The 22,249-nt window shown below is 39.1% G+C and overlaps 1 protein-coding gene across 2 annotated transcripts in view; it reads right to left on the reverse strand.

The window, feature by feature from the left end:
* Nucleotides 1-22,249, reverse strand: part of LOC130917463 (F-BAR and double SH3 domains protein 2-like) — a 127,390-nt gene that overhangs the window by 18,270 nt on the left and 86,871 nt on the right. For both annotated transcript variants that reach the window (XM_057838895.1, XM_057838894.1), the window contains 4 exons: nt 18,963-19,079; nt 16,152-16,256; nt 3,833-3,922; nt 3,606-3,668 (listed from right to left, as the gene is read on the reverse strand). In XM_057838895.1, the coding sequence (XP_057694878.1) occupies nt 3,606-3,668; nt 3,833-3,922; nt 16,152-16,256; nt 18,963-19,079 (375 nt within the window). The remainder of the gene's footprint in view (nt 1-3,605; nt 3,669-3,832; nt 3,923-16,151; nt 16,257-18,962; nt 19,080-22,249) is intronic.

Here is a 22,249-nt window from a genome sequence, read left to right on the forward strand (position 1 = left end):
GTGCGCACGTAGCACGGAAGAGAGATAGTTCGTTGCTCCTCGCCTTTCAGTTGTCCAGCAGTAGGTTCAAGTCGTGTTAAATCGAAAAATGTCCCGAGTGTGTTGCTAAGTCCCGTGTGCGTCTGTAAGAGGTGAGTACACGAACGCTCTTGTACGGTTTAGTCTTTTTTGTTGTTGTTTCTGACATGTTACTAGTTAGCGCCAAGCGCTATGCTAATTAGCGAATGCACTAAAATGTATTTCCATGTCAAGTTGTGCATTGTTTGGTGGTGTACAAAAGTAATTCCAGATGCAGAACTTTTAAAACCAGGATTAAGTTCAGCAACCCTAACCCAATACAAACATGCGAAATAGTACAGAAATCTGTGAAAACAAAGTATATTGGTTAAAAGAAGTCTTATTTCTAAACACACTTTGTTTGTTTCCAGAAAATGTGGGATTTATTCCACCACTGTCAATTCTATTGCATTGTTGAGAGAAATTAGTACTGCCTTTGAAACTGCTAATGTTTTTGAACCTTCTTTGAAAAAGAGCATCTCAAGGTTAGCTGTGTGTTGTATAGGCATGTTGAGAAATACTGTAAGTACTGCCTTTAAAATGGTTAATGTTTTTGCACTTTCTTGATTTAAAAAAAAAAAAAAAAAAAAAAAAAGCAGTTAAGGGCAGCTTTTTGTTGTATGGGCATTTTTCCGTCATTCCTGTTGAATCATTAGGATATTTTAAATAAATAATGGACATAAATTTGTTTGGCTACTTTATTTATTAGCAATGTATGATGCATCGATAATCGTGATAATCGTGATCATCGTCAATACCATGATCATCGTTCAATAATCGAATCGTAGCGCCCTAAATCATAATCGAATCGAATCGTGGGGTGCTCGTCGTCGAAGGCACACCCCTAGTCATTAGTTCATTGCGTAAGTCTTTACATGCAAAATGGATGAACATATTGTCAGAATATGTCAACATGTGTGCCTATTTCTAAGCATTTTCACTACTTATTTTCAGTGTTGTTAATAACGGCGTTAGAATATAACGGTGTTACTAACGGCGTTATTTTTTTCAGTCATGAGTAACCTAATTAATTACTTTTCTCATCTTGGCAACGCCATTACCGTTACTGAGGCGGGAAAGGCGTGCGTTACTATGTTGGTTGATGCGAGAAAAGTCTTAGAGAGACGGACTTACGGAGACGAGAGAGCAGAGCAGGAGGGGGACGCCGTTGCAAACGCGATGCTAGGTGGCTCCAATAATATCTGACTGTAGCCGATAGCCTACAAACTACACCCACATAATGCTACGGTAGAAAACATGTATTACAGAACTAGATGCAATGACAGACACGGTGGCATTAGCAATATATCTAAAGAACTAGATGCGTTAGTAAACAGCCGCCATCTTAAAGCAGTAGACCTCTTAGGAAAGCTCTGTAGTAGAGAACCCTTCTAGCGAACCTAAGTAACCTTTTATCTAAAATGCTCCTGAATCGGCAAAATCTTGACTTAAATCTATTTTTAAACGATGAAACAGTTTAAAAACTTACACATGTCGAAAGTAGATAGATGGGAACTAATGCAATAACGGGAGCAACTTTAACAACTTTAATGGTTGATTCAGAACATTAAATGACTTCCACACATAGCAAAGGTTACTATCTAGTTATCGCAATATCCACAATACCCCAGTGTTTAGTTAAGTTTAGGGCAATGAATTGGGGTAGGGCCAGTTGTCCCAAAAACCATTTAAACTTCGCATTGTGTGACCTGTTTTTTATTTATTTATTTTTATCACCAGTTACTTTGCCAAGTAACTAATTACTTTTACATTCAGGTAACTGAGTTACTAACGCAATTACTTTTTGGGAGAAGTAATTTGTAACTGTAATTAATTACTTTTTTAAAGTAAGATTTACAGCACTGCTCATTTTACATACGTAACTTATTTTAACCTGCCAAAATTTGTAATATTTTGGGACAATGTGAGTTTCCACCACACCAACATAATCAGGGGATGGTTTGCAACCCACTACAGAATGGTAATGAATGAACCTCTCTCCCTACCACTATACTCCCTATTCCTCAATCCCATAGAAGAATTCTTCTCTACATGGGGATGGTAAGTGTATGATCGCCAGCCTCACAATCAGATGACACTCTTGGATGCAATTAATGTAGCATGCAGTGCCAACACAGCAGATGCCTGCAGAGGCTTGATAAGGCATTCAAGTTGATTCTTTCCACGCTGTATAGCAAGAGAGGACATCCGTTGTGATGTGGATGAACATTTGTGGACCAACAGAGAGGAACGTCAAGATGTGTAGAAAGAATGGGGAGAAAATCCTGACATCTTGAAAATCCTAGGGAGAAAATCCTGACATCACTCGAAGTTTAGTTTTGGCGGATTATCTAATGTTCACATTTCAAATTTTGCTTTTGTTTTTTTTCTCTTTGTGATACTCAGTGCTGTCTTTAGCTTTCTGTATCGCAGTAACATGGTCTGTCAAGACATTGTAAAAACAGGAAAAGTGTCAACTGAATCTTGTCCAGTCCGTTGCAATCAATCTCCCACACAGAGATGTAACTTACTAACATTTTTCATCAAAACCTAGGTAAACCATCTTCAGCATCAGAGCCTTCCACCAGAGTACCAGTTATACTAAGAGGATGACAAAGCAATTTGACTGTCTTGTCTGTACACAGTGAAACAAGGACTTGCCATTCTGACAACACTGACATGTTCATTGACACGTAAATTTAATTTTGAGCGAAAGACTAAGAATTTTGCACAAAAAAAACTGGCCTTTGGAGGTAATCCATGTTATTTTGCTACTTGTGTGATGTGTTTTGAGAAATGCACCAACTGCTTTGAGAATTTCAATTCTGATCTGAGAAACGTACTAAAGCTATTAAGAAAAACTGTAACAATGACTATCTAGTCTGACAGTCTAGTTTAGAAGGTGTGTGAAGTTTTATACTTTTATTTATTTATTTATCTATTTTATTTTTTATCAAATACGTTATACATACACAGAATAATCCAATCTTGGGTCAAACTATTACAACAATAAAACTGTCAATAACTGTATTAAGATAACATCATGTTGAAGACAGACAGACAGATAGATCAATCTCAATTGATCAAAAAGTTACACTATTGGTCAATTTTCACCAACAAATTGTAGGAACACATAGGATGTGTCACACTATGCGACACGATGAGCAGAAATTCTGACTTGCTAAATTTGCAACATGGGAGTGAGGTGTCCGAGACAGTCAGTGAATACTTATGTCACACTACACGAGGCGTAGTCAGAGCCATGGCGTAGTGACCCCCCCTTCCCCCAACCACTTTAAAATATCGGCCACAACAGTCAACGATTCTCCACGACGTGTCTGTCGGGTTAGAATTGGACTGAAATCGTGCGAGTCAAGTATTACATGCGTTTCTCTGGTGATCATGTTTAACACTTTCCTAAAGGTGCTATGTTTGCGCATGCAATTTTTAGTGGTGCTTGCACAAGTTCTGATTTCCCCAGAAAAAGGGACACTCTGCTTTGACTAAGAGATCAGCAACAAACACACAAACAGAGTGAGTTTTCTCACCGACAGTGAGGGATCATGGGAAGTGTAGTTGGCCCAGCGCTCATTCTCGAGCTCCTCCATCACCTACATGCACAGAGGGAGTCAGGGGCTTTGCAAACGAACTAAAAAGCCAGTGAAACAATGTAACATTCATGCATGCATGCATTGACACATACCTACGTAACACACAGAGAGGACAGCAAATCAATGAATCATAAATGCACGTTTTGGTAGGAAGTGTAACATACCTGATTCATGGCACTCTTCAGCCAGGTATCCACAGCAACGCCCACCTGCCGCAGGAGGTCCAACCGAGCTTCTGCTTTTAACTTTATTGTCTTTGAGAACAGAAAGTTTAGGGTTGTTAAACACACCTATTATGTTACTGGCTACACACAATAAATAAACTCAAACATACTATTTACTCATTATTATAAATAGCACTTGCAAATTCATGAGATAGATGATTAAAATGAATTCAAATAAACTACGACCGCCTGGCTCAAGGGCATAGGTTTGGTCTCCACATTGGTAGGGAGGGACGATATAGCAGCATAGACGGGACATTAATAAGAAAACAGATTGGGTGAACAGGGGCCAGGGCTATATTTCTCACAAATATGAACCTCATTAATTCATAGGCTAAATGATCAATACAAATTAAATCGGTATTGACTTATACTGACTTTCATATGTATTGGTTCAGGTGATACAGTGTTAGATTCAAACCTTTGTTTTCAAAAACTACTGAAGAAACATTTCGAAAACTTCCAGAATAAATGTCTGTATTTTATTAGCAAATTTAAATTGCAACATTTGAACATAACTTAAATTACATTAACATACACAATAAATACAAACTTGTTGATAATTTCAACTATCCAGGAATGCAAAAATTAAACATTTTGCATAAGACCACTCAACATTGTCTAAATACATGAATTAAATATAGTTGAAAAAACTTCTTAGTCAAATAATAACAAAAATAATTAAATATGGAGCCTTCCTTTAGGTAAAACACGACCACTTTTGTCTACAAGCACAGCCAAATTCAACAAAGAAATGAAAGCTCTTTAGCTGCTTTAAGACAACATTGATAAAATAAAAATGAAAAGTGGGGTGAAGGGGAAAAACCTCGGTTCGCTACGTTTCGCAGTTTTACTTCACGTTAACAGTAGAAAAAACATATAGGAGGACACTTCTCTCTAAGCAGGTTCCTACTTGAGTTTTACTTGAGTCAGCAAATTCACACAGTTTATTGATATGCTAACTCTGATGCAGGTCAGATATTCAGTAGCAAAATTAGTGGTGTGTTACCCACCTCCACAACATTGACGTCTTTTTACAGTACTTAGAGTGGCTGCTGCTGGCAGAAAAAAACCTTCTGATATCCCTCATCTTCGAAGGGGACGGAGGAGGCGGCTTGTTGTGGACATGTTGTATTTCTATTGGGGCTGCGAATGAGTGTGTATGTGTTCGGGGTTGGTGTCAAGTCATGAGCCAATCAAACGTGTGTTTGAAGAAAAAAATGGACAGGCACATTCAGCAAGTGAAAAGAGGTAAATGTAAGTCTGAACATAATGAAAATTTACTTAATAATGGTACTGTCAATTCTATCCTTACAACATATGGGAAGACAATCGAAATGACCCATATAACTGAAGCCATTATATAATGCATACAAGGTTGTTTAAAAGTTGGTTGGGAGAATTTGAGCATCCTGAAAAGTTGGTAGTGTTACAGTATGTCCCTACCGACCCTATATAAACCTACGCCCTTGGCCTGCCTCGTCCTTAATGTCTTATTAGCCCAAAGACATGCACACCAAAAGAGCATGCATCTTCTCAACTGGCTAGGTTGAAGCCTAACCTAATTAATCACCCCGAGACAATTTATATTTTTGAATCGGGCTTGTAGAATTGATCTGTATACATCCCTAGAATACTCCTACCAAATTTCATTCTAATTCTTTCAGGGATAACAGAGGACTAGCAATTTTAGTTAGGGTCCTCACCCAGAAGAAGAACAAAGTGAGTGAGACATTGAGCACTCCCTAAAACATACTGAATATTGAGATACTACATAAACTTTGACCTGCAAAAAAAACATAATTAAAAGCAGTAATGTGAAGTATATTCTTCACATGCCAAATAGGGTCACAAGTAAAGTAATTAAACATTGTCCAACAAATAAAGCATGAAAAAAAATAATTTATATGTCGTATATTTGACAAAATAATCGCGTTTCCGAAGTTCGATCCTGAAAGGGGACGAACCCGGAAGTGATACGTCACACCGGGAACAGCGATGGCAGCTCCATACATACGGCCGCCATACAAAGCCCTTCAAACAATGATTCAAACAGCGATATAAGCGACAGATCGAGCGCAAGAGAGGAGATCCAAGTTTTTGAAGAGTTGGGAGGAAGAAGAGGAGCTTGGAATTTTATGTTGGACCTAACATGTATTAGCCAGACGCTAATCAGGATGCAAAGAATGTGCCTAGACTACCTGACATGGAATGGATACAAGACCCATCGAGATTACAACATTGGTAAGATATAGGCTGTTATTGTTTTCATGATTTGAAGATGCAGGCATTTGCACATAATTTTATGTTTTTGTCTATCTGATGACATTGTTAAAAAAAATAATAATCAGACTTCATGTTCATTTTGGCAGATCCGGCAGCTCTCCTGCATATAAAATAATAATATAAAAACGTTGGGGAGAAAGAAGGAGATGAGTCGTCGATGGCTTTCCCCACTTTATTGTGGCAACAATAAGAAAACAAAATAATAGCGGACTGCCGCCACATTTGAAGTTTTGCTTCTCGCTGATCTCCTCCTTGCCTCCTACTCCAGCGTCTCTTAAACGGATCGTGCATAGTGTCTTGTTATGAGCTTTTTGTTGACAAAGGTATCGAACACACGACGTGCTGACAACTTTGTTTCTTTATTAACACATGGAGCTAACAGTACGAACACAGCTTGGGGCTCTCGGCAGGCTGTGCGGAGCGATAGATAGAGCCTGTAGAAGTGGCGTCTAATGGCGTGAGGAAATGTAGTTTTTTCACACAAGTGAACAGATTACAAAGCACCACTTCAGTGTTGTCCCGAGACTACATTTCCCATGATTCACTGCGTGACCTGCGCCGCTCGCTGATTCGCTGCGAGTTTGACTCAATGGCTACGCTAAACCAACACGCTAGTTGTCACCTGTCACCTGCTCTCATAAAACACAAACTAGAAGGCTATCATGCGATCACCGTGAAAGAAACGCCGAACCGTCCAAAAGCAATGCAATGCTTGAAGCATGAAGGTGGAAATACATAATACAAATACAAATAAATGTGCACAAACTCACCGGCGGTGTGTGTGTCTTACGGCAATGTGACCGTGAATTACCGCGATACCGACCCGCTTATGTGCACATCCACACCCGTTTCCCGATTTACAGTGGATTAACCCTTTCGGACAAGATCGTAGATGACCCACAATTTAAACACGCTTAACCTAGCGAACGCAACAACAACTATGATCAGGGATTGCCACGAGTTAACTTTCGGCTAACGTTGCTAGCTTATACTGTTCATTCCACAACAGTAGGCAGCTATGCTTTGACAAAGTCATAAGTCATTTATCCAAAAATCACACTTACATTTTGGCAAATCCTTGATCATAAGCAGACCGGTTAAGGAAGCAGGCATCTTCAAAGTGTTTGCAGCAGAGAACACTCCTCAATGATGGCGTGGAATTCATTCGCTTCGTGCGAACGAAAGATGTCCATTTACGTGCCCTGCTATCCTTTGGCCACTCATACAACTTTTCGTTTGAGTGAGAACAAAACATCGCCACACACCGCCGTGGCATCTTACCGAGAAGCAATGCAACAAACAATACTGTTCTGTTGCGGACTTCCCTCGCACTTCTAGGTGGGACGTAATTTCCGAAGATTTCCAAAGATTGCCGAAGAAAAGCATTTTCATTGTCAAGGGCGTTGCTATGGGTTAAACAAAGAATCTGGAAGGGTTGCGTTAAAAAAAAAAATGAAAATATGCTTATAACTTTTTAGCCATTGATATTATTCAAAAACATGGTTCGCCAACCTTACTTCACATTACTGCTTTAAAAAGGAGGCTAAAGAGTTTGACGACTATAAATTGAACTTTAAAGTGGCTATGACAGCAAAAAGCATTTTTATTTCATATTTCACGCAATATTTTATGCCCCTGAATGAAATGGACTGCTTGGATGTGTGTGGAAGCGATCGTTTTTTTATTAATTTTTTTTTAATCCTACGCCATGAAAATGAGTGACTTCCGGGCTGAGGACAAATGAGAATGTGACGTCACCCGGGTCAGCATCTCATAATACAGCATTGCGTTATAGTATGCAGATGGACTGCGGATTCAGCTGATTTTGCAGATTAATTTGTTTATTTTTCAAATCACGCCAGCCACTTGTACTGCAGGGTTTTGTTGCTGCACCAGGAAGAGGCGTGTGAGCCTTTTTGGGTTTCACAAAGTTCCTGTTCACCCCGAAATTGGCCAAAACAAGTCCAACAACTGTGGGACCATCAGACTTACGAAGAAGTGAGTAAACACTGTTTTTGTATTATGTCAAATACTGGGATCATGGCACACATTTTAATACGGAGGTGGCTTGCATTTTGTGGTTGACAATGCTCCTTGTCTACCGAGAATGCCACTCGGCTGACCACCGGTGGTTTGTCGCACACGCCCTTCGGTCCTCTTCGCGTGCCCGCCGGGAGAGCGCTATTCTCGGCTTACGCTCGTGCTGTTCTCCATATCGTCCAGACTTCAAGCCCCATCTGTCCTCTTCCTGTGCCCGGCAATAGACCACTATCCTCAGCCTGGGCACTGGCAGCTACCCGCTCCTCCGATGTCAGCCGGTTTGTCCCGCGGTCATTCTCCAGCTGCTTTCCCGACAACAGCACTCCTGCCCGCAGCAGGAGAACGACGAGCTGTAACTTGCTTGCCATCGGGGGAGTTTCCGATCGGTGAAGACAATCGACAACCCCGCTGCTGTGAGACATGATCCGGAGAAGTTTTGTGTGATTTTTCGCTTCGAACAGCAAGAATAAGACTTGGAAACGCTGCTCGGTGTGGGTTAGTATGTCGGCTAGCTGTCACGCCTCCTGGTTTATTTGCGCTCTGTGAAGCCGGGGCAGGGAAATAACAAAAGCCGGACTAACTCCGGTGGCATAAAATATCGTTCGGGAGGTGCAAGAAGTCGACAGTTTTGACCATGATTGAGTAATTTTGCCATGTCGTACTGAATAAATGCATTTTCAATATTTCATATTCCATTTAGCACAAGACTTATTTGTCATGACCATGCCATTTATTTAGCAATTGGGGAAAAATACTTAGATAAAAAGAATATCCTGTAAAAAATTTGGAGTAGAGAGATTGAAAGAATGACATTTTTCTGCTCTCTTTGCCGCATTTTCCTCGTTCTGAATAATTCCCTCCCCAATGGGTTGAATTCTAAATCAGATGAAATCGCGACCCTGCCGACATCATTCCCCAGCTGGGGACACTAGAGCGCTATAATGACAGGCGTGACCAAACGGCAAATTAAAAGACTAATTTCTCGTCATCTGCGCTTTGCCAAATTGTTGTATATAGACGAATCATCACAAAATATGATTGTAATTTACATAATAATGCTATCTAAGATGTTTTTTATGCTGTCACAGGCTCTTTAAGAGATGTATCATCCTGCATATCTCTAATGGATTGAATTGTCTAACTCTAATGATTAAGACAAATTAATTTTGATGATAAAACTTTATCATTTCTCTCATTAAAAAATATAATTGTACACTAATATCTGCCGTAACTTCAAGGAATGTGCTTGGAATAGGGCATTGCTATTAAAGTAGTAGTAGTAGTAGTAGTAGTAGTAGTAGTAGTACAGAGCTGTTGATGTAATTACTGTAGATTTGTTGTTTTTGGCTGTTCAGGTTCAGCTCGGGCCAAAAGTGTGAACTTGTCGACAGTCAAAGTCAAATTCTCCATGGGGATTTAATAAAATCAAACGGCTCACATATTTCTAAACTTTCTTTTAATGAGCTGCCAGCACTGTGAGGACTGTATATGTGCTGTCTTCTTTATTATTGAGACTAATGATGTAGCTACTTTATAAATACAGAGTAGAAAATCCCTGCCTGACTTAACTCTTTGTCCTTCACCTCTTTGTCGTCGTCTCTGCATTTTCATTGCTGTCCTCTTATATTACCTGCTTATTCAATTTGTCTTTCTTGCTGACAGATAATATAGCTGATGGCTCGGAGCGTGTTTGTCTGGCTGCATAAAAAACAATAACAGCTCTTCAGCGTTACAGCGAATACAAGGCCGGCCCACACATAATATTGCCCAGAATAAAATATGCAGTAATGAGTTTGTGTTTTCCAACAGCTGACATTCAATGGTAATGTGTTACAAGTTACTAATATTGATAATAATCCAGTTAGGACTTATAGAAGTACAATTATCATATTCATATTACAAATATATTTATCTGTCACGTCTGGAAACAGAAATTGATATGTTCATTTAAAAGCATATTATAATGATTAAGGTATTTGTCATTTACAGTATTTACTCAAATGCTGCGCAAATGCTGGGATAAATAAATGATATAAATATAAATGATATCATAAAAGATATACTGTACTTTTTGTTTCTGAACCTTTTGAAATTTCTCATATTTCTGCATTAAATCACCATCAAATGTGATCTGTGATCTTTGTCAAAATCACACAGATGAAAAAAAACAGTGTCTGCAGATGGGGGAAAAATAAGTAAGTTAACTCTAGCCTAAAGAGACTTATAGACGAATTGAAACCAATTTTCACCTCTGTCTGAAGATTTGCGATCAAGGAATGTCAATTTGTATAAAGCTGGGAAAGGATACAAAATGATCTCTAACAGTCTGGATGTTCATCAATCGACAGTCAGAGAAGTTGTCTACAAATGGAGAGACTTTGGCACTGCTGCTTCTCTACCAAGGAGTGGCCGTCCACCAAAGATGACGCCAAGAGTTCTACACAGAATACTCAGAGAGGTAAAAAGAACCCTGGAGTGTCCACTAAAGACATACAGAAATCACTGGCAAAGTCCAATATATGTGCACACATCAACTATATGTAAAACTATGGCCAAAAATGGAGTTCATGGGAGGACTCCACGGAGGAAGCCACTGCTGTCTAAGAAAACATTGTTGCTCATTTAATGTTTGCAAAAAGGGACTTGGACACTCCACAGAATTTTTGGCAAAATATTTTGTGGACTGATGAAACCAAAGTTGAATTGTTTGGGAGTAACACACAACAACATGTGTGTGGGGGAAATGGAACAGCTTACCAACATCAACACCTCATCCCCACTGTGAAGCATGGTGGGGGGAGCATCATGATTTGGGGCTGTTTTGCTACCTCAAAGCCTGGACAACTTGCAATCATTAATGGAACAATGAATTTAAAAGTTTATCAGGATGTTTTGCAGGAAAACCTGAAGCCGTCTGTCAGACAGTTAAAGGTAAAAAGAGGATGCTGCAACAAGACAATGATCCAAAACACAGAAATAAATCAACTTTAGAATGGTTTCAGAAGAACAAAATACACGCTCTGTAGTGGCCAAGTCAAAGTCCAGACTTGAACCCCATTGAGATGCTATAGCATGACCCGAAGACAGCGATTCATGTCAGACATCCCAGGAATCTGACTGAACTACAGCAGTTTTATAGCGAAAAATGGGCCAAGATTAGTCCTGATCGATATGCCAGACTGATCTGCAGGTACAGGAAGCGTCTGGTTGAAGTTATTGCTGCCAAGGGGGGCCACAAAATATTAAATTTGATAGTTCACTTACATATTTTTCCCCCTTCTGTCATTGTTTGCATTCTATCCTCATTAAAATTTGAAAACCGATAAATGTTTGGGTGGTTTTAGTTAAAGCAGACACTGTTTTTTCATCTGTGTGATTTTGACAAAGATCAGATCACATTTGATGGTGATTTTATGCAAAAATGTGAGAAATTTCTAAAGGTTCAGATACTTTTTCATACCACTGTATTGAGCGCACTTGACTTAGCTGCATCGCCCAAATGTCACAAAATTTAAGAAAAAAATCCATATATACACTACACCCGAATTTAAGTCGTAGGTGTCGGTCTTAATATTTGGATATTTTCATGGAGAGATGTTACACAGAAATATTCGATTGACCAAATAAACATGCACCAACACCACAAATTGCATCCATTTCATTCACAAGCAGTAGCCTGTCAATCGGTGTAGTGAGACACCCAGTCATGTTCTCTGAGGCTGTCAGAAACACTTTGAAAAAAAAAAAAAAACTTAAAAAAAAACAGGTCACTATATCTACTAAGAAGAGCTTCCTGCTGAAGCTGCTGCCCCGCGATCCAACCTCAGATACGCGTGAGAAAATGGATGGATGAAAAAAAAATCCACTTCATCTTGCCTTATAATCTTGAAGTAGTAAGAAGTCCTCTTGAAATTCCCCGCCACAGCATCTGATATACTCAGGGTTACAGCTATGAATGCTAGAATAACAACTTTGTTGTAACACTGTGTGGCAAACTTTCCCTTTAAATAAAAAACACCCACATCTTACACTGTTCTTCTGTAAAAGGATCAAGCATCGGACAAAGCATTCCTGTGCAATAAAGTCGTCTGAGCGTTGGTTGAAAATGGCTCATCGGCTCTAGCATAGCATCTCCTTGTCGTAGCAGACAGTGGATAGACATCCTGACTATTTTTTGTCAGTACTAGTATAGCAAATGAGAGCCAGGTCATGGCAAAATATGGATATCCATTCTTTTAAAATGTGTCTAATCATCCATGCTTAATGGTAGAGATGTGACCGAAAATTCAGCGCCGAAAACAGCTAAACTAGCATTTTCGGTTAAAAGGCCGAAAGTTTACAACCGAAAAGTGTGAAGAACTTTAGTCGTCTTGTGATGACGTCATCAAAACACGGTGAGCTAACACTACTGGCTCACAGCCAACATGTCCGCGGTTTGTAAGTATTTTGAGCTATCGACGAACTATAGAAATTAATAGATGAAGGAAAAGAAATTTGCTTCATTACTGCTACAGGCTTGCTCTGAAGTTACTTTCCACATCGACTACAGTGCATTTGAGACCGTGCGTGAGTAGTTTGGAGTTTAATCAAGGGAACAAAATACAATTAAGTAGTATCTGCATTTGCTGTTGTTTAGTACAATATGTTTATAGCACGACCAGTCGTCTTATTTTAAGTACAGGAGGAGAGATTGTAATAGTCTCGTAAAGATCTTTCAGGATCAGGATAGCTTTATTAGTCACTGACACCAGCTTTCACAGATGACAACGAAATTGCGTTCGATGAGTGAGCATCGGGCTGCTGCAGACGTTCCGCGCCGCCAACTTCTCTGTCTTCTTCGGGAATTACAGCGCAGTTACAGAAGTTACACTACACACATACTGTATATCATACAACATAGCAGGGATATGACACGCCGCACGTCACGTGCAAGGATTTTTTGTACGAAAAAAAACCAAAAGAAAACTACCAGTCATGGCTGGATGAAGGGGGGGGGGCAGTGATAGTAAGAAAAAGGCAGTAGCGGACAGGAGGGGGGGAGTCGCAGGACCCTGCGATCGGCCTTGGGAGGAGAATCAAGGGCAAGAGATCCATCAGTGCGGCTCTCTCCAGGAGAAGGGAGGGGTGGGGTAAGGGTGTTCGGGAAAGGGAAAGGAAAATTATGATCGATTTAAGCCGAATAAGTAATTTAATATGTCCAAATACAGTTGGTCTTCAGTCAAAATCGCGTTTCTCAGGGCATAGGTGAGACTTCAGGTCCCTTAAGTCATTGCCAAAACGTTTGTGGTCTGCCTCGACAGTTCTGCCACCTGGCGCCAGGTAGCATCCACTTTTCTCCATCCTTCCTCGGACTGAACCGTGAGTCCACGGAGCCAGTTCTCAATCCGAGCCTTGACGCGGTTCTCCAATGCATTGAATCGCACTGTTTGATCCGTGGTCAATTTGTTGATTTACTTGAAAGCTGCCGTCATGGAAACTTTCCGGTAGAGCAGGGCGCCTCCTAAGCCAAGCAGTAGGAACCCCGCGACCGTTACGCTAAACAGCCAAATATCCTCGATATCTTCCACGGATAGGACAGTGAGACAGGCTGGCTTCCAATGATCCAATGAATCTCTCACTTAGCCAAAAGCAAAGGTCCCATCTGGGCAAGACGGCTCTTCTGGTGCACCGTGTCTTGTTGAAAAAATCTTGTCAGTTGCGATGATAGACCATCTAATCAAATCCATTTTTGTATGAGAGACCAGCAACAGTTGATCCACAGAGGAAAAAAATACAAAAAAAGCAGACTGACTAGACTGACGAAGATAGCAGCAGCAGGAGCAATGAGGAAACACGTCCGCCACCGTGGAAGGCAGGAAGAAGAAACTTTACTACTTTTAGCTTAGCAATTGGAAGCGTGTGACCCATTTTTCGAGTGTCCAAAATTTTCCATGACGTGTGCTGTGACGCTGTGACGACGTAAGCGCTCACTGCCGCCAGGAATGCACCCTCCCAGTGGTGGTTTTAAGGGTGTGGTATAGGGGCACTGGCCCCCTTTCTAATTTGAATTGCCCCTTAAGTGCCTCGGTACCCATTTTATTACAAAGCATGGCAATCGGTGAATCCTTCTTTTCTGAAGTGAGAGAGAATGTTGTTTCTAATGCATGTTGAATATTAATGCTACTTTGTGTTCAAAATGGCTTTCAAAAAATGTGATTTAGTTTATTGTTTCAGGCGTTGTATCATTACTTGCGCACATTATGATTAAATTCGAATTATTACAAACTTGATTTAAAAAAATGTTTTGATTGGTTTTTACCGGTTGTTGTTCTTACCAGATTTTTTTACTGCCTTATGCAGGATCATTTGCATATTGCCTTGTTGACCAAAACAAATACTGAACAAAGATGGAAGAGAGACTTGGCCCCTGAGGGTTACACGGACCCTCTTCTTGGCTTCTGTTTCAGAAAAATCGTAGAGGGTGACCATCCCGAGGGGTTTCAGAATCGGCACAATACGAAACAATACCAAGTCAAAGGGCAAATTGGAAAATAATGCAATAAAAAATTTTTTTAAAAATTTAATTGAAAAATATATTATTTGCATGTGTATTTTTTGGCCTTTCGGTTTTTCGTCCAAGTGTTACAAATATTTGCTTTTCGGTTTTGGCCAAGAATTTTGCTTTCAGTACATCCCTAGTTTATGGTTCTTCTGTAGTGGCAGCAAGTGTCTTTTCTTGACATCGAATTGTCATATGTACCTGATATTAGCTAGTTTTCTCACAATGGACCACAAGAAGCTATCACTATCTTAGGGTGCCTTTGCAGAATAGAATACATACCAAGCGCGCATGGACACTCAAGTTTTGTCATGATGAAACACTGTTGATTTTGAACATTATCATGACGTGGAGCCAAATGAAATGAAAAAGGTGTAAAATAAATAAATAAATAAATAGTTTAAAAAACAAAATCGAAACATAAGCAGCCTTGTTATGAAAGCCACAGGGTACAGCTTATAGTCCGACAAATACGGTAATTGTGTTGCCTTACAAAACACCAATTTAAGTTAAATAAAATACATATATCTTAAGTTGCCTCATAATGTAGAGGGAAAAGCATCGAGTGATGTGTGTTCATAGTGCCTCTTCTCAGAATTTACTATTCTTAGATTTTATTATCTCGCGAACAAAGTGGATGGGAAAACAGTATTGAAATATGGTTCCAGGAGAAAAGTACTATGACTATGTGCATTATGCGTCAAACCTAGATTAATGCATGTTGTAGTACTTTCATTTCCTTTATAATGCTCAGATAAGAGGACTACAATGCAGCCATTTCATTAAATATGTATTAGCTTGGTCAAGGTAGTGCTGCTCTGGAAGACCAACGGATAGTAGAGACACTTTGTGAAAAGGGATGTGATTTCATTGCTGAATCCTGCACAGCCCGTGTTTGCATTACGTGTGAACACATGCTATTAATAGTGTATTCTTGTCATGTGAAGTGGACGCTTTTGTGAAAAAAACTACCAGCAGAGGGTGTCAGATGTGGGAAAATACTGTATTGAGTTAAGCAAAATGACAGTGTTAGATGGCAAAGCGATGTGTGAAAAATAACTGAATTTAGCCTATTCCGAGATGCGTAAATATACTTTGTAGGTTCATGAGCCATATTATATCCGGTAACTTAAATGAGTATCAACAAAGAAGGGTTATTACTTAAATAAATAATAAAAGAAAATGATTTTTTATAGATAGTACTATAACATTTTAAAATATCTGTACTGATAATTATAATAATAGGTTTCAATCATGTTGTGTCCTATAGACAGAACCACTCAGTTCTAAACTTAATTTCCAAATGCCTCCATTTAACTACACCAGCTGCATAAATGTTGGAACATCACGCGGCGCTAGTTTTGGCCTAAAGGCAAAAAACAAAAAGCCACAAACCTCAGCTTTGCGAATGTTTTCTTTGGATTCTTCTATCTTCATCTCCAAATCAGCTCTGCCCTGTTCAGTGGGGGGCAGTCCATGACTCTCATACTCCTCCAGTGACTGATTAAATACATGAAAAATCACAAAATTGAATGTCAGTGCAGAAATTTCATGTTCATATCATTTTGTGTAGTCCATGTTGTGTTAAGCCCATAATTATTCATTCCTTGACCAAACTTTGTGTTAAATTGAATTTTCATTTGATGAAAGTGGATTTCCTGGAAAGAAATAATACAAGAATGCGGCAAAAGGCTGGGCTAAGAATCCATGCACCCAGTCATCCATTTCCTATCCTGCTGGTACTAAAGTTGTGGATGTGCTGGAGCGTAGCTCTACTGACTTTGGGCGACAGGCAGGGGAAACCCGGGACTTGTCGACTGTCACTCGAAAGGCACATATTCAAACAATAACCATTTGTATTTGTTTTCACACCATTTTTAACACCAAGACTGCATTCGGAAGTGCTATGATCATGCCAACTGTTCAATTGCTATTTCACATAGAGCGCTGTCGTCAACATTACTCAAAAGCATGGATTTCAACTTCTCTCACAGATTTGGCACTAACAGAAACAAAAAAAAAAAAAAAACGGCGCTATGATTGTTTTAATTTCATGGTAGAAATGTTTTCTCCACTAGTGGTCATGTATGCATTGGATATGTGATTTTTGTTTTGGCCTAATATGGCCATATAATAGGTTATAGCACAGCATATAGTAATATACTGTAGATGACTGTGCTGAGAAAAAAAGCTAATATTGTTAAAAATAAATCTGACATGTTGACAGTTCGTCATTACTTGGATATTCAAATACTTTTTTAATTTGACTTGAGTCAATAGTTTGGAGGACCACTTTTACTTATAATATTAATATACTGTATGATATATAATATAATATTAATATACTAAATAATATTATTTTATTTGGAATATACATGAAAGCATTTGGAAACATGTTTTTTCTTTTCATTTTGCACAAGACAGAAAAGATCAGGGTGACCTCTAATATACTGTAACTAAAACATTTATGGATTTGAGTAGAGCTGTCCCGACTAGTCGACATAGTCGACGTCATCGATGACGTAAATGCGTCGACGAGCTTAACATCCCGTCGACGGTTAATGACGGGTTAAAAAAATATATGCGTGGAAAGTTGAGAATGTCGGACACTCGGTATGCAAGCGAGGAAAGCGGCATGAAGCCAAAAAAGTGCACCAGAGTGGCCAAAACATTGACTTATTTCAACAAAAAAAAGGAGGGTACACTTTTGTGTCCTGCCTCATCATTGCCAAGCTTGGCTGCATGTCAGCTGTGAATAGGAGGGTACACTTTTGTGTCCTGCCTCATCATTGCCAAGCTTGGCTGCATGTCAGCTGTGAATGAACACCTAAAGCGCCATCACCCAGTTGTAATTTTGGAAAACGACAGGAGACAACAAGCTGGCAGATCTTAAGTCCATCTAACTAACTAACTAACTAACTAACTAACTAACTAACTAACTAACTAACTAACTAACTAACTAACTAACTAACTAACTAACTAACTAACTAACTAACTAACTAACTAACTAACTAACTAACTAACTAACTAACTAACGACATGTTTTATTGAAGTTGCTAAGCCTGTCGCGATATGCAATGAGTCCATTTATCACATTATAAATAAAAATGAGGGCGGTAATTTTCTCGGCTGCGTTTTATTGCTGCGTGCGTGCATACATTTGTGCATGCGTGTTGATGGCATATGAGACTTCAGTTGCTTCCACACATGATTATTGGTCATCAACACGCCGTAGAATTAAAGTCCAGACATACAAAATAAGGAAACACATCTATATTAAACACTGTAAACGTTCGCATTGCTACATTGAGGCTAATGGGGAAAAATGACAACCTACTTTCGCTTGCTATAAAACATTGACAGTCTTCTCCAAAACGCAAACTTGCGGTTAAAAGGTGGCACTTCAAACATGAAAAATCGCTGGTTAACAGCATTTGCAAACAAAAAATGAAAAAAAAAAATATTCCTGGAACCACATGCAGTGACGAAAAATGCTTTTTTCTTTGCTGAGTGTAAAGCTTACAGTTAGCGGTTTAGCGAACGTACTTCCGGTGAACATTTCAAAATAAAAGTATGTCATGTATGTCATATAAATAACGATTTCTGGAGATAAACCCACACACTTCAGAATTCAGATTCTACACTTAGAATAGCTTTAAAATGACACCCTTTATGAAAAATCTGATTGGCAGTAAATAATTATTATAATAGTCTTATATACAGTATGGGAGTATACTGTAATATTAATGCTAGATAATTTTATGTTTTTAAAGAATTGTTTTGAATCATGTTGGAAAGGCGTAGTCAGTGTTCTGAATCTGTTTACATTTCATTCTTTTGCACTAGTTAATGCTATCAGGATTTGACCTCATTGTTTATTTGTGATTTATTATTGTTATTTACATGTTTATTTGTACTTGTGTTTGTATTTGTGAATTAATAAGCGTCAACAAAAATTTAATTGCTAAATTAGTAAAAAAAAAAAAAAAACTTAGATTAGTCGACTAATCGTAAAAATAGTCGACAGACTAATCGCGAGAAAATTAGTTGTTTTGGACAGCCCTAGATGTGAGTATGAATTTCTTGGAAACAGTGACATTTCCAACAACAACAAAAAAACTGCTTAATATTAACAGTAGCTAATGTATATGTTACAATAATTGTTTTATAACTGATTTATGCACAAGGAACATAGAAGCATCTCACCCTTTTGTAGTGTATGATATTTTTGTGTTCTCTGGCTACTCGTGTCGCCCATTTTCTGGCCTCCTTATTCAGACTGTGCTCCTCGGTGGTCCCCATCTCAGACTCCAGCTGACGACTCTAATAAAACAAACACACACAAGCAAGCAAGCATGAGTAAACACACAGGCAAATTATACACAAATACAGGTGAGAACTGCATGAAAAGAAAGAGCCTAAGAACAAGGTTTGTAACATGCAGAAGCTGTTCATGTAGCTAAGGAGAGTATGAAAAAACATTTCTTCTGTCTCTTGTAATACATTGAGGATATGCTGGAAAGCCTGTAGTTATTTTCTTGCTATCAAAACCACATGTGAACAACAAAGTATTTATATGTCCATTTTGGAGTGTATGCCAAAGTGTGGGTGTAGGAGGATTATAGTGTGGTGCACTTTATTCTTCAATAGAGCAGTAAATAATCCTTGTACAATCATAATACATATTTTATTTGCTTTTCAGTATCAAAATACCGCACTCTGAGTGCTTATTATTGGGACTGCCAAAATAAGATGCTGATAATTGACATGCTTTTGTGAATATAGGTTATGCTAGACTAATATGAGAATCTTAATCCTTTTTGCTGAGTGTATTTTGTGGAAACAATAGGTGTCATTTTTGTCTCAGCTAAATTAAGAGCATGTACAAGATTAAGCCTACACGATTCATCAATTTAGCAAATTGTTACGAGGTTTCCAATGGATAATTTTTTTGCGCTAGGTATGTTTCAGTTGGGAAAAGCTTATATAATTTGAGCGAATTGCAATATGCAGTAGGAGTGTGACAAAATATCGAAATGGTGATATATCATTAGGGTTAGGCACCGAGCATCAATAAGATACAGTACTAACACTCCGGTTCTCCAGAGTCCTTTTTTTACATGATTCCGTTCTTCTGAAAATGACGTGAATGGCCCCGATTTCCGATCAGGTGATCGGATCGGGGATATCCCTAATTTTTACCACATTTTAGGAACCATTAGGATCTGGGCTAACGTATTTTTCGGACAATAAGTCGCAGTTTTTTTTCATAGTTTGGCTGGAGGTGCGACTTATACTCTGGAGCGACTTATGTGTGAAACTATTAACACATTAATATATCATTTTACATGTTATTTTGGTGTTTCGGAGTGACAATGATGGTTTGGTTAACTTTTTAGCATGTTCTTTATGCTATCTGAATAACACTTTATGCTATCTGAATAACATTTAATAGCTACAGTTGTGGTCAAAAGTTTACATACACTTGTGAAGAACATAATGTCATGGCTCTCTTGAGTTTCCAGTTATTTCTACAACTCTGATTTTTCTCTGATAGAGTGATTGGAACAGATACTTCTTTGTCACAAAAAAAACATTCATGAAGTTTGGTTCTTTTATGACTTTATTATGGGTGAACAGAAAAAAGTGATCAAATCTGCTGGGTCAAAAATATACATACAGCAACGCTAATATTTGGTAACATGTCCCTTGGCCATTTTCACTTCAATTAGGCGCTTTTGGTAGCCATCCACAAGCTTCTGGCAAGCTTCTGGTTGAATCTTTGACCACTCCTCTTGACAGAATTGGTGCAGTTCAGTTAAATTTGATGGCTTTCTGACATGGACTTGTTTCTTAAGCATTGTCCACAAGTTCTCAATGGGGTTTAAGTCAGGACTTTGGGAAGGCCATTCGAAAACCTTAATTCTAGCCTGATTTAGCCATTCCATTACCACTTTTGATGTGTGTTTGGGGTCATTGTCCTGTTGGAACACCCAACTGCGCCCAAGACCCAATCTTCGGGCTGATGACGTTAGGTTATCTTGAAGAATTTGAAGGTAATCCTCCTTCTTCATTATCCCATTTACTCTCTGTAAAGCACCAGTTCCATTGGCAGGAAAACAGCCCCACAGCATAATACTACCACCACCGTGCTTGACGGTAGGCATGGTGTACTTGGGGTTAAAGGCCTCACCTTTTCTCCTCCAAACACATTGCTGGGCATTGTGGCCAAACAGCTCGATTTTTGTTTCGTCTGACCACAGAACTTTCCTCCAGAAGGTCTTATCTTTGTCCATGTGATCAGCAGCAAACTTCAGTCGAGCCTTAAGGTGCCGCTTTTGGAGCAAGGGCTTCCTTCTTGCACGGCAGCCTCTCAGTCCATGGAGATGCAATACGCGCTTGACTGTGGACACAGACACCTGTGTTCCAGCAGCTTCTAATTCTTGGCAGATCTGCTTTTTGGTGATTCTCGGTTGAATCTTCACCCTCCTGACCAATTTTCGCTCAGCAGCAGGTGATAGCTTGCGTTTTCTTCCTGATCGTGGCAGTGACAAAACAGTGCCTTGCACTTTATACTTACAAACAATTGTTTGCACTGTTGCTCTTGGGACCTGCAGCTGCCTTGAAATGGCTACAAGTGACTTTCCTGACTTGTTCAAGTCAATGATTCGCTTTTTAAGATCCATGTATGTATATTTTTGACCCAGCAGATTTGATCACTTTTTCTGTTAACCCATAATAAAGTCATAAAAGAGCCAAACTTCATGAATGTTTTTTGTGACAAAGAAGTATCTGTTCCAATCACTCTATCAGAGAAAAATCAGAGTTGTAGAAATAACTGGAGACTCAAGAGAGCCATGACATTATGTTCTTCACAAGTGTATGTAAACTTTTGACCACAACTGTATGTTACAGTGGGGCAAATAAGTATTTAAAGTCAACCACTAATTGTGCAAGTTCTCCCACTTGAAAATATTAAAGAGGCCTGTGATTGTCAACATTGGTAAACCTCAACCATGAGAGACAGAATGTGGAAAAAAACAACAGAAAATCACATTGTTTGATTTTTAAAGAATTTTTTTGCAAATCACGGTGGAAAATAAGTATTTGGCCAATACCAAAAGTTCATATCAATACTTTGTTATGTACCCTTTGTTGATAATAACGGAGGCCAAACATTTTCTGTAACTCCTCACAAGCTTTTCACACACTGTTGCTGGTATTTTGGCCCATTCCTCCATGCAGATCTCCTCTAGAGCAATGATGTTTTGGGTTTGTCGTTGGGCAACATGAACTTTCAACTCCTTCCACAGATTTTCTGTGGGGTTGAGCTCTGGAGACTGGCTAGGCCACTCCAGGACGTTGAAATGCTATTTACGAAGCTACTCCTTTGTTGCCCTGGCAGTGTGTTTGGGATCATTGTCATGCTGAAAGACCCAGCCACGTCTCATCTTCAATGCCCTTGCTGATGGTAGGAGATTTTCATTCAAAAT

This window comes from Corythoichthys intestinalis, chromosome 6 (genome assembly GCF_030265065.1).
Source record: "Corythoichthys intestinalis isolate RoL2023-P3 chromosome 6, ASM3026506v1, whole genome shotgun sequence".
NCBI classification, from domain to species: Eukaryota; Metazoa; Chordata; class Actinopteri; order Syngnathiformes; family Syngnathidae; genus Corythoichthys; species Corythoichthys intestinalis.